The sequence below is a fragment of the Hemitrygon akajei genome, chromosome 27, assembly GCF_048418815.1.
Source record: "Hemitrygon akajei chromosome 27, sHemAka1.3, whole genome shotgun sequence".
Lineage (NCBI taxonomy): Eukaryota > Metazoa > Chordata > Chondrichthyes > Myliobatiformes > Dasyatidae > Hemitrygon > Hemitrygon akajei.
This window is the reverse complement of record NC_133150.1, coordinates 5,445,706-5,459,628: the sequence shown is the minus strand read 5'-3', so window position 1 is coordinate 5,459,628 and position 13,923 is coordinate 5,445,706. Positions and strand designations below refer to the sequence as shown.

General features: G+C 43.6%; 1 protein-coding gene across 2 annotated transcripts in view; it reads left to right on the top strand.

Moving 5' to 3' along the window:
* Positions 1-13,923, top strand: part of LOC140717098 (bcl-2 homologous antagonist/killer-like) — a 111,615-nt gene that overhangs the window by 80,424 nt on the left and 17,268 nt on the right. For both annotated transcript variants that reach the window (XM_073030310.1, XM_073030309.1), the window contains exons 3-4: positions 4,944-5,076; positions 10,448-10,591. In XM_073030310.1, coding sequence (XP_072886411.1) covers positions 4,944-5,076; positions 10,448-10,591 — 277 coding nt within the window. The remainder of the gene's footprint in view (positions 1-4,943; positions 5,077-10,447; positions 10,592-13,923) is intronic.

Below are 13,923 nucleotides of genomic sequence, written 5' to 3'. Positions count from 1 at the left end.
TTCCTAGGGTGGGGCACTTTGTTTATGAGGAGAGGCTGGTTTTGTTTTCTTTGGAGCAGAAAGACCTGAAGGGGAACCTGATTTAAAGTATACAATATTTCCATGGGCATGGTTAGAATAGATAATAAGAAACAAACCAGAAGATACTAGAAACACACAGTAGTTCAACTAGCATCTGTGAAAAAGGAATAGTTAATGGTTCAGACATGGGGTTTGAAATTATAATTTTTATTTTTATAATTATAATTATAATGTTGATTATAATTTTTCATTCCTTCCAGCTACTGCTTGATCTGTGACTATCCAGCATTTTCTTCTACTTCTGTTTCAGATATCCAGCATCAGCATTTAATAGGAGGAAACTAGGCCTTAAAAACTAAAGGAAAAGGTTTGGAGGATAAGAATTCTACGTGGAATCTGAAATGTGCTGTCTGAGTGGATGGCAGAACCAAATACAACAGTTCAGTATCTAGATCAGGGGTTCCCAATCTAGGGTCCGTGGACCCCTCAGATAATGGTAGGGGTCCACAGCATTTTTTTCTTTAAAAAAAAATGGTTGGGAACCAAAAGGTTGCAGGGTGAGGGGAAACAGAGTGTTAGAGCAGATAGTGAGGTGGAGGAGGATAAAGGTCACTCGAGAGCTGCAAGTATAGTGCATGGAGTAAAGCCAGATCTAACATATAAAGAGGTATTTATTGGGGAAGGAGATGCAGAATAAAGGGTGTAAAGGTAGTAAGGTAGAAGGGCTGAAGTGTGTGTACTTCAATTTAAGAAGCATCAGGAACAAAGGTGATGAGCTGAGAGCTTGGATACATACATGGAATTATGGTGTAGTGGCCATTAATGAGACTTGGCTGGCACCAGGGCAGAAAGGATTCTCAATATATCCTGGATTTCAGTGGGGGGAAAAGGGGAGGAGGGGTGGCATTACTGATCAGGGATACTATTACAGCTACAGAAAGGGTGGGTAATGTAGCAGGATCCTCTTTTGAGTCAGTATGGGTAGATGTCAGGAACAGGAAGGGAGCAGTTTCTCTATTGGGAGTATTCTATGGGCCCCCTGGTAGCAGCAGAGATGCCAAGGAGCAGATTGGGAGGCAGATTTTGGAAAGGTGCAAAAATAACAGGGTTGTTATCATGGGTGACTTTAACTTCCCTAATATTGATTGGCACTTGATTAGTTCCAAGGGTTTAGATGGGGCAGAGTTTGTTAAGTGTGTCCAGGATGGATTCCTGTCACAGTATGTTGACAGGCCGACTAGGGGGAATACCATACTAGATCTAGTATTGGGTAACGAACTGGGTCAGGTCACAGATCTGTCAGTGGGTGAGCATCTGGGGGACAGTGATCACTGCTCCCTGACCTTTAGCATTGTCATGGAAAAGGATAGAATCAGAGAGGACAGGAAAATTATTAAAGGGGAAGGGCAAATTATGAGGCTATAAGGCTAGAACTTGTGGGTGTGGATTGGGATGATGTTTTTGCAGGGAAATGTACCATGGACATGTGGTCGATGTTTAGGGATCTCTTGCAGGATGTTAGGGATAAATTTGTCTTGGTGAGGAAGATAAAGAATGGTAGGGTGAAGGAACCATGGGTGACAAGTGAGGTGGAGAATCTAGTCAGATGTAAGAAAGCAGCATACGTGAGGTTTAGGAAGCAAGGATCAGATGAGTTTATTGAGGAATATAGGGTAGCAAAAAAGGAGCTTAAGAAGGGGCTGAGGAGAGCAAGAAGGGGGATGAGAAGGCCTTGGCGAGTAGGGTAAAGGAAAACCCCAAGGCATTCTTCAATTATGTGAAAAACAAAAGTTTGACATAGTGAAGATAGGACAGATTAGAGATAAAGGTGGGAAGATGTGCCTGGAGGCTGTGGAAGTGAGCAAGTCCTCAATGAATACTTCACTTCGGTATTCACCAATGAGAAGGAATTTGATGATGGTGAGGACAATATGAGTGAGGTTGATGTTCTGGAGCATGTTGATAGGAGTTGTTAAAATACATTAGGACAGATAAGTCCCCGGGGCCTGACGGAATATTCCCCAGACTGCTCCACGAGGTGAGGGAAGTGATTGCTGAGCCTCTGGCTAGGATCTTTATGTCCTTGTTGTCCACAGGAATGGTACCGGAGGATTGGAGGGAGGTGAATGTTGTCCCCTTGTTCAAAAAAGGTAGTAGGGATAGACCGGGTAATTATAGACCAGTGAACCTTACATCTATGGTGGGAAAGCTGTTGGAAAAGATTCTTAGAGATAGAATTTGTGGGCATTTAGAGAATCATGGTCTGATCAGGGACAGTCAGCATGGCTTTGTGAAGGGCAGATCGTGCCTAACAAGCCTGATAGAGTTCTTTGAGGAGGTGACCAGGCATATAGATGAGGGTAGTGCAGTGGATGTGATCCCATGGATTTTAGTAAGGCATTTGACAGGTACCACACAGTTGGCTTATTCAGAAAGTCAGAAGGCATGGGATCCAGGGAAGTTTGACCAGGTGGATTTAGAATTGGCTTGCCTGCAGAAAGCAGAGGGTCGTGTTGGAGGGAGTACATTTGGATTGGAGGGTTGTGACTAGTGGTGTCTCACAAGGATTGGTTCTGGGACCTCTACTTTTTGTGATTTTTATTAACGACCTGGATGTGGGGGTAGAAGGGTGGGTTGGCAAGTTTGCAGACGACACAAAGGTTGGTGGTGTTGTGGATAGTGTTGAGGATTGTCGAAGATTGCAGAGAGACATTGATAGGATGCAGAAGTGGGCTGAGAAGTGGCAGATGGAGTTCAACCCAGAGAAATGTGAAGTGGTACACTTCGGAAGGACAAACTCCAAGGCAGAGTACAAAGTAAATGGCAGGATACTTGGGAGTGTGGAGGAGCAGAGGGATCTGGGGGTACATGTCCACAGATCCCTGAAAGTTGCCTCACAGGTAGATAGGGTAGTTAAGAAAGCTTATGGGGTGTTAGCTTTCATAAGTCGAGGGATAGAGTTTAAGAGTCGCGGGGAATGATGCAGCTCTATAAAACTCTGGTTAGGCCCCACTTGGAGTACTGTCCCCAGTTCTGGTTGTTGAAGGATGTTGAAGCATTGGAAATGGTACAGAGGAGATTTACTAGGAGGAGATTTGCTAGGATGCTGCCTGGTTTAGAGAGTATGCATTATAGGCATCTGTTAGTCTCGTGAGACCATGGATTTGCACCTTGGAAGGTTTCCAGGGCGCAGGCCTGGGCAGGGTTGTATGGCAGACCGGCAGTTGCAAGCCTTCCCCTCTCCACACCACCGATGTTGTCCAGGGGAAGGGCACTAGGACCCGAGCAGCTTGGCACCAGTGTCGTCACAGAGCAATGTATTGTTAAGTGCCTTGCTCAAGGACACAACATGCTGCCTCAGCTGAGGCTCGAACCAGTGACCTTCAGATCACTAGACCGATGCCTTATCCACTAGGCCATGCGCCAACACTGAGTATGCATTATGATCAGAGATTAAGGGAGCTAGGTCTTTACTCTTTGAAGAGAAGGAGGATGAGAGGAGACATGATAGAGGTATACAAGATATTAAGAGGAATAGATAGAGTGGACAGCCAGTGCCTCTTCCCCAGGACACCACTGCTCAATACAAGAGGACATGGCTTTAAGGTAAGGGGAGGGAAGTTCAAGGGGGATATTAGAGGAAGGTTTTTCACTCAGAGAGTGGTTGGTGCGTGGAATGCACTGCCTGAGTCAGTGGTGGAGGCAGATACACTAGTGAAATTTAAGAGACTACTAGACAGGTATATGGAGGAATTTAAGGTGGGGGGTTATATGGGAGACAGAGCTTAAGGGTCAACACAACATTGTAGGCCAAAGGGTCTGTACTGTGCTGTATTGTTCTATGTTTAACACCTGATCTGGATGAATATTTGAATTGCCAAGGCAGAGAAGGTTACAGACCATTTGCTAGCAAATTGGATTAATGTTGAAGGGCAATAGTGTTTGGTATGGACCATGGATCAAGGATATATTTCTGAGCTGGACAGCTGTTTTTGACCAGCACAGTACTTTTTATGTAGCTATTTTACTTTATTCTACATTATTATTATTTTCATGAATTAATCTATGAGCAGTATGCAAGACCAGCTTTTCACTCTATCTTGTAAATGTGACAATAATAAACCAATTCCAACATGAGATTTCTCAAAGTTCATACAAAATGTTAATGAGATACAAGAGTTATAACATAATTGAAGTTTATTTCTCAAACGTTTTACAGGATCTTAACTCTCTGGATCCATTTATCATCAGTTTCATTACAGAAATTCTATTGTGCAATTTATCTAATAATCTTAGGAGGTCAGGACATGTCATGTACATCAACTTCATGGAATTGTGCCTATTTAAAGATTAAGTGTACCAACAGAAGGATCATAAAAGAAGGTTGCATTTCTGTTGTGACTATCCTGTTAAGCTGTTCCAGTATGCTTTACAGTCAAAGTGCTTTTGAAGTGTAGTTACTAATGTAGCATAAGAAATATAGCAGCTTAAATTCTGCACAAAAGGTCTTGCAACTAATGCGATTAAGGCTAGCTCTGTTTTGGGGTTATTTAATGACAACTGTTGACCAAAAATGCCTGAAATATTCCTTTTGAAATGGAGTTAGAAAATCACTTGTACCTATCTGAGGTGGTGGTGTAGGCTAAATTTACATCTTATTGGAACGTTAATATTGTTTGAATAGCCAGTCAGCAGTTTTTTGCGCAGATTATCAGCTTTGGGGAAAACTGAGTAATTTGAATATGAAGGAATTTGTTGTCTTGTGAAAAGCTATATTTAATACAACTACTATTTGCTTTAAATGCTGTGAAACAATACAATAGTCAAGGACTTATGTCAAAAGACTTTCTGCTCATAATTGAAAAAGCAAATATAAAACCAGCACCTGTTACAATGCAACAGTGTACTGTTTGTGCTTCTAGAATTAGATGTTGTGGATGAGACCGAAGATGTCTTCAGGAGTTATGTATTCTTCCGGTACTGCACAGAGAGGGAGGAACAAGGGGAGCTTCCAGATGATCCAGAGATAACCGGCATGCATCAGCCTACTAATAGGTAAATGTTGGCATAATATGTCAACTTAAAGGTTTGATATAGGTGTAAATGCTAAATGAATACAATTCACAATAAAAGCATCCTCAATATTGATATTAATATACAGTAGACCCCCTCCCCATCCCAAAATATCCTGATGCCAATCCCTGGCAAATGCTACTATTCATCTTCCTCCAGTCAGAAAACAACCATATAACTGTTTTGATATGTAGATATGATATCAATGTCCTTTTATTGCCAGCTCCTACCACTTTACTGCTAAGGTATTAGAGAACACTTCATCAAAAGGCTTCAGAAGTTGATGTACACCATATTCGATGCATTATTGTCATCGACGCTATAGGTACCTTCATCAAAAATACTATCACAATTTTCCCTAAATAAATCCAAACTGATTTGCCTTAATCCATTTCCCTCCACTGGCTGTTAATCTGTTTTATGGCTGTTGACTTTGGAAGTTTCCTAAAGCAGTTTCAATACATTTTTAATGCCCATCTAAACCAGAAGAACATTAAGATATTTCATCTCAGTATACCCATTTCCACTGCATGCAGGGAATCTAATTTAGACAAGTCCACAGCCTCTTGACCTTTGAGTTCAACTTATTAAAGCAAACTAATTTTTTTTCAAAAAGGAAATATTGGTAGAATAACTAATATGGAGTGAGTAAAAGGATCTCATTTTCATTTAGTTTTTGTTTTGATCATTTTGTGGAGTTCAGTGAAAAATTTAAGCTGTTGTAAAATTAATTTAAAAGCATGCAAATAGAATAATGGACTGTGTAATTATTGCAAGATTTCATTTAGTCAATAGTTTGGCATGTGCTCCATCTCTTCCAAATGCTCCAGTTTGTTTGGGTTCTTGGAGTTAAAAATGAATGCTGGATATACTCAGTAGGGTGGGCAATGTCTACCAAGAGAAACATCTATTTCAGATGTTTGGACGTAAATAAAGAAAAGATTGAAATCAAACTTGTTTCCTATTGCTAGGGCGGGATGGACCGGACAGAGGGATTAGGGTAGAGACAACTCAAGCTAAGAGTATAATTTTTTGCGAATAATATTGGCATGGATAGGCTTATGGCTAATTAATAGAAAATGATAAGAATAAATACAGGTGTCCCCCGCTTTACGAGTGTTCGCTTTACACCACTTTTACAAAAGACCTGCATTAGTAACCTGTTTTCGCATTACAAAGAGGATTTTCGCTTTTACGAAAAATTTTCCCATATAAATTAATGGTTCTTCGCTTTACACCATTTTGACTTAAGAAGGGTTTCATAGGAACGCTCTACCTTTGTAAAGGGGAGGGGGACACCTGTAGATCATTTTCAGATTGACCATCAGTGTACCACAGAAATTAACTATTCATAATCTATGTTGATGACTTGGATGAAGGTATTGAATGTACTGTAGCTAGATTTGCTGATACAAAGGCAAGTTAGCAAGTTGTGAAAGGGATTCATTCTGCAAACAGATATGGGTAGGTTAAGAAATTGAAAGATGGTGACCAGTTGCTGCAAATCCAGCAAGGAAAAATAGAGTGCTGAAGATGCCCAAATGGTCAGGTGTTGAGAGAGAAACACAGCTAAGATTATAGACCAACCATTTGGCAGAACTGATCAATACTAATAACAACTGAAAATGCTGATCAGCTGAAATTGTTGAGTTTGAAATAGTCCCGAGAGCTGTTGACATGCCTTGTCAGAAGATGAGATATCATGCATTGAACTTCACTATCGAATCAAAGCCAAGCATAAGAGGCCAGATCAAAAAGTTAGAATGAATTTCAGAATGAATGAAAAGTAGCTTGAAGCTCAGGCTTGATCAATCATGAGCTGAATAGTTCATGATGGAGTTCAATGCAGGTAAGTGTGAGGTAGTTCATTTTGGTGGGTCAAATATGATGGCAGAATATTGTATTAATGGTAAGACTCTTGGCAGTGTGGTGGATCAGAGGGACCTTGGGGTCCGAGTCCATAGGACACTCAAAGCTGCTGCACAGGTTGACTCTGTGGATAAGAAAGCATATGGTGCATTGGCCTTCATCAGTCGTGAGATTGAATTTAGGAGCCAAGAGGTAATTTTGTGGCTATATAGGACTCTGGTCAGACCCCACTTGGAGGACTGTGCTCAGTTCTGGTCGTCTCACTACAGGAAGGATGTGACAACCATAAAAAGGGTGCAGAGGAGATTTATAAGGATGTTGCCTGGATTAGGGAGCATGCCTTATGAGAATAGGTTGAGTGAACTCGGGCTTTTTTCCTTGGAGCGGTGGAGGATGAGAGGTGACCTGATAGAGATGTATAAGGTGCATTGATTGTGTGGATAGTCAGAGGCTTTTTCCCAGGGCTGAAATGGCTAGCGAGGGAGAGCATCGTTTTAAGTTGCTTGGAAGTAGGTACAGAGGAAATGTCAGGGGTAATTTTTTTACGCAGAGAGCGGTAAGTGCGTGGAATGGGCTGCTGGCAATGGTGGTGGAGGCAGATACGATAGTCTCTTTTAAGAGACTCCTGGACAAGTACATGGAGCTCAAATAAATAGAAGACTCTTGGTAACCCTAGATAATTTCTAAGGTAAGGACATGTTTGGCACAGCTTTGTGGGCTGAAGGCCCTGTATTGTGCTGTAGGTTTTCTTTGTTTCTGTAATAGAGCAAAGTGGTCACCCAATTTTTGTTTGTGTTTTTTTTCCATTATACAGCTCTCTGGTTTATTTCCCACACCAAATGCAATACATTAAATGAGCAGACTACTACTTCACTAAGGTAGGCAGGTTAGGTTGTTGAATGACAGGAAAGAGGTGAAAGGACAGGTGTCGTGAGAAGGACAAATGGGTATAGGTGGAGATGGAAAATTGAACCATGAAGTCAGAGGAGAGAGCCTTTCAGAATGCTGGAAGAAGAGATGATGTGTCTGTTACCAGTACCAGTTTGGTGAAAATTAAATCATGATGCATTCAATGTGGAAGGTAAAGGTTGGAGTGTGTGGGTGGGACAGTATCCTTGCTGTTGGTAAGAGGAGGGTTAAGAACAGAAGTTTGAGGCATGGAGCAGATGCAGATAACCATATAACCATATAACCATATAACAATCACAGCACGGAAACAGGCCATTCCGGCCCTCCTAGTCCGTGCCGAACTCTTAATCTCACCTAGTCCCACTTACCCGCACTCAGCCCATAACCCTCCACTCCTTTCCTATCCATATACCTATCCAATTTTACCTTAAATGACACAACTGATCTGGCCTCTACTACTTCTACAGGAAGCTCATTCCACACAGCTATCACTCTCTGAGTAAAGAAATACCCCCTCGTGTTTCCCTTAAACTTTTGCCCCCTAACTCTCAAATCATGTCCTCTCGTTTGAATCTCCCCTACTCTCAATGGAAACAGCCTATTCACGTCAACTCTATCTATCCCTCTCAACATTTTAAATACCTCGATCAAATCCCCCCTCAACCTTCTACGCTCCAATGAATAGAGACCTAACTTGTTCAACCTTTCTCTGTAACTTAAGTGCTGAAACCCTGGTAACATCCTAGTAAATCGTCTCTGCACTCTCTCTAATTTATTGATATCTTTCCTATAATTCGGTGACCAGAACTGTACACAATATTCCAAATTTGGCCTTACCAATGCCTTGTACAATTTTAACATTACATCCCAACTTCTGTACTCAATGCTCTGATTTATAAAGGCCAGCGTTCCAAAAGCCTTCTTCACCACCCTATCTACATGAGACTCCACCTTCAGGGAACTATGCACTGTTATTCCTAGATCTCTCTGTTCCACTGCATTCCTCAATGCCCTACCATTTACCCTGTATGTTCTATTTGGATTATTCCTGCCAAAATGTAGAACCTCACACTTCTCAGCATTAAACTCCATCTGCCAACGTTCAGCCCATTCTTCTAACCGGCATAAATCTCCCTGCAAGCTTTGAAAACCCACCTCATTATCCACAACACCTCCTACCTTAGTATCATCAGCATACTTACTAATCCAATTTACCACCCCATCATCCAGATCATTTATGTATATTACAAACAACATTGGGCCCAAAACAGATCCCTGAGGCACCCCGCTAGTCACCGGCCTCCATCCCGATAAACAATTATCCACCACTACTCTCTGGCATCTCCCATCTAGCCACTGTTGAATCCATTTTATTACTCCAGCACTAATACCTAACGACTGAACCTTCTTAACTAACCTTCCATGTGGAACTTTGTCAAAGGCCTTGCTGAAGTCCATATAGACTACATCCACTGCCTTACCCTCGTCAACATTCCTCGTAACTACTTCAAAAAATTCAATAAGGTTTGTCAAACATGACCTTCCACGCACAAATCCATGCTGGCTACTCCTAATCAGATCCTGTCTATCCAGATAATTATAAATACTATCTCTAAGAATACTTTCCATTAATTTACCCACCACTGATGTCAAACTGACAGGTCTATAATTGCCAGGCTTACTTCTAGAACCCTTTTTAAACAATGGAACCACATGAGCAATACGCCAATCCTCCGGCACAATCCCCGTTTCTAATGACATCTGAAAGATCTCCGTCAGAGCTCCTGCTATCTCTACACAAACTTCCCTCAAGGTCCTGGGGAATATCCGGTCAGGACCCGGAGATTTATCCACTTTTAAATTTCTTAAAAGCGCCAGTACTTCCACCTCTTTAATTGTCATAGGTTCCATAACTTCCTTACTTGTTTCCCACACCTTACACCATTCGATATCCTTCTCCTTAGTGAAAACCGAAGAGAAGAAATCGTTCAAAATCTCTCCCATCTCCCTCGGCTCCACACATAGCTGACCACCCTGATTCTCTAAGGGACCAATTTTATCCCTCACTATCCTCTTGCTTTTAATATAACTGTAGAAGCCTTTCGGATTTACTTCCACCTTATTTGCCAAACCAAACTCGTAACTTCTTTTAGCTTTTCTAATCTCTTTCTTAAGTTTCCTTTTACATTCTTTATATTCCTCGAGCAATTCCTTTACTCCATGCTGCCTATATCTATTGTAGACATCCCTCTTTTTTCGAACCAAGTTTCTAATATCCCTTGAAAACCATGGCGCTTTCAAACCTTTAATCTTTCCTTTCAACCGAACAGGAACATAAATAGAAAAATAGAATAAATAGATAGAAGCCCTGTTGATTACAGCTGAGTTTCACTAATGAATTTCTTCCCCACCCTGGTTCCGAGAAAGTGATTAACCAGAAACAGTAACTATTTTCCTCTAATCCACAAATGCTGCCTATCCTGAAACTGTCCAGCAGGTTGTTTATTTCAGACTTTTGGCATCATAATTTGAGTTTCCAGTGTTACATTCCTTTTTTTTAACTTTTAACAACCAGTACTACAGCTCTTGTAGGCCGGCAACTTGCTGTTATTGGAGATGACATCAATCGAAGATATGACCTGGAGTTCCACAATTTGTTGTCAAGACTGCCACTGAATGCACAAAATGCCTATGACTACTTCTGCAAAATAGCTGATGGGTAAGCTTCGATTGTGAAATCAAACTCTGCTTAACATAGAGCATGCAGTAGTTTGTATATGAATGTGCCTTTACATTTTAAACACAGTTTACTAATACATTTAATCTGATAAATTTTATAGTTTTAACTAAATAATTTGATGATATTTGGTTCTACTTAAAACATGAGTCATCATTTGTGCTCAGCGTGACAAACAAAATGACAATGTTACTGAATGCCCTTTTTATGGTAAAACAAGTTTTAATTTGAAGATGTCACTATTCAGCAAGTTGTGAAATGGTTTTTGTTCCTGGAAAGTGTTAAATTGTTTTGTAGCCAATGTATGAAATGTTAATTTTTGCTTGAACTAGGATATGATTGAGTTAAAGCAGGTCAGAGGAATGAAATGTTGCCTAAATTGCAATTGTTACAAGAATATAAATCGTGAATCAAAGTAACCCAGCAAAGCCACATCCTCTGAAACCCACTTGCAATTATTCTATCACACAGCCACTTGAATGAGATGTTCAAAGTAAATTTTATTATTAAAGTACACCATATGCAAACCTGAAATTCATTTTATTCTGGGCATATTATTTTTAAGGTATGCAATATTCCATTTTCCACCTATGATGGATGCTTCTTTGCTTGTGGTGATGTTGTGACGGAAATAACTGGTTCTTTGAGTCTCAACAGTAGAGGCCTGGACACACACAGTTTTAATAATAAGGAATTTATTTACAAGGGGAAGTTGGGTCAACACAAGCAACTACAATACAAAGGAAGCGGTGTGGGGACAGGGTACAGTTACACATACAAAGAACAAAGGAAAAGCATTACAACAGCTATCCCCCTTGACCTTGGATAGCTGCGGCTCCCTTACCAGGACAAACGATAGACCTTCCCAAACATAAATCAATGCACTTACCTCCAATGAGGTGGTCTGTAAGAGAGTCCGATCCAGGGACAAATCTCACCTTTTATGACATGGGGCTGGGTGAGATAATCCAATTAAGGTGACCAATAATTTAGGTGTGCATTGATTAGTTGGGAGGGACCAAATGTTGATTGGCATGTGGTGTGTCCTCCGACCAGCCAGGTGGCAGTGCATCTGTCACGTGGCCGGTATCTCTGGATACACTCCACCCCTCGGAAGACGCACCACATAGCCAACACACGTAAGAGGGTGAAACAAAATCGCATATACCAGAAATAACCAATTTTGAGCAGCTAAGTAAATGCAGAGACACTCTTAATCAGCTGGCATGCGCAACATAGTATATGACTGGAGTCGCACCATTGTCCTGTAGAGGGAGACGGGGGTGGAGGGGTGGGGGTAGGTGTAGAAGGAAACTCATTCCTGTCTGGTTAAATGCCGGGTATGTATACAGGACAAATCAGATTTGCCCGGAATGGCAACCCAGCGGGTGTCCCCTGGACCGCGCGCGACAGTTTCTCCCTTTCTGGGGAGGCTCTGCGGCTGTCAGATCCATACTCTGCCCGAGTCCTCGGTCTCGGGGGGTTCGGTGGATTCCCAGTCGGGAGATGGGGACTGTGCCAAATGGCGGGCCAGTGGGGATCCCCCTTGGCTAGTGGGCCGTGTGTTTAACTGGTCAACGGCCTGCTGAAGGACACTTAGCCACCCCTGCAGCGTGCGAGAGGGTGTCAGAGTGCGGATTTTTTCCTTGAGCAGGCCATTCGTTCCTTCAGTTAAGCCTGATGCCTGGGGGTGGTGGGGTATATGGAACAGCCACGAGATCCCCGCCTCAGCCGCCCAGGTCTGGGCTTTGGTCCCAGCAAAGTGTGAGCCCTGATCGGATTGTTCCTCCCATGGGACCCCATAGAGAGAGGAGAGGTGCTGTAATCCTCTGATGGTACCGTTCTGGTCGGCCCTCTCACAGGGCACCGCCACCAGGACATCCGAGTATGTGTCCACCATCGTGAGGACATACTGCTTCTTATTCTGTCGCGGGAGCGGTCCAATATAGTCGCTTTGCCATACCTGACCCGCTCCCGTGCCGCGAAGAATGTGGCCCGGTGGCCCTATCGGCCAGTCCCATGACTTGACTAGCTGGCAGATGGGGCAGTTATCTACAGATGTTTTACATTGATCGAGTGTCAAGGTGACACCGAATTGTTCAGCCCAGCGCCGCGTGCCATCGGCCCCCAAGTGGCCACCTTTGCGGTGTGCCCACGCAGCTAGTGCACTGGGGTCGGTGTGCCCACGCAGCTCGTGCACTGGGGTCTGTGTCAGGGGTGGAAGTGCTGGCAGATGATATTTGGGCAGCCTGGTCCACAGCGGCGTTAAACGTTGCCTCTTCATTATCTTTCCGGGTATGAGCATCCACATGGTGGACAGAAATTTTTCTGTGGGTAGCCTGGTCCCAAATGAAACGCCAGTGGTGCTGTCTCCAGAGGGGACATCCGTGTATTTCCCACCCCATGTCTTGCCACAGGGCCATCCACACTGCAATGCCATTAGCTACTGCCCAGGAGTCAGTATAGATGTGGACTGGTCCGGTAGTGTTTTGGAGCTACTGCCGCCAGCTCGGCAAGTTGACCGGAACCCCCCTCTCCCTCGGTGGTTAAAATTCTACCCGTGGCGGGATTAAGTGCTGCCGCTTTACAAAATTGTTTACCCCCTTTCCAGCCGCCGGAGCCGTCTGTGAACCAGGCGCACAGTTTGCTGTCGGGGTCGAGGGAATCGAAAGGTTGACCCCAACATGCTGGGGAGGGTTGTACCTCGGGGCTGTCCGGGGCAGGGTCCTGGGACTGGGGGAAAGCCATGACTTGTTCGTGGAGGTGGCTGACCCCTTCAGGACCGGGTTCAGCCCGGTCTGCAATGTACCACTTCCACTTGACAATGGGGGACCTCTGGGCACGGCCCTCCTTGTGGGTAGAATCGGGGGACTTGACCCATCGCATTATGGGGAGATGGGGGCGAAGGACGACAGGGTCGGTGCTGGTTTGGTGTTCTGTGGCGAGGAGCGCCAGGTAGCAGGCTAGCAGCTGGCGCTCGAAGGGGCTGTAGCGCACTGCCGCTTCAGGTAGGAACTTAGTCCAGAAACCGAGGGGGACTCTACGCCCTGGGGTCTTCTGCCAGAGGCCCCACTCAGCGACCATCTCGCTCGCTGAGACCTGTAACTCAAAAGGCAGACCCACCTGGCGGGAAGAAAGTGGCATGGCTTGTTCCACCGCTAATTTCGCCGTATCAAAGGCAACCTGTTCCGCTGGCCCCCGGAGAAATGTGGATTTTTTCCCTGGAGATCCTATAGAGTGGCCGGAGATGCATGGTCAGGTGGGGTACATGCTGCCGCCAATAGCCCAGGAGCCCCACAAATCTCTGTGTGTCA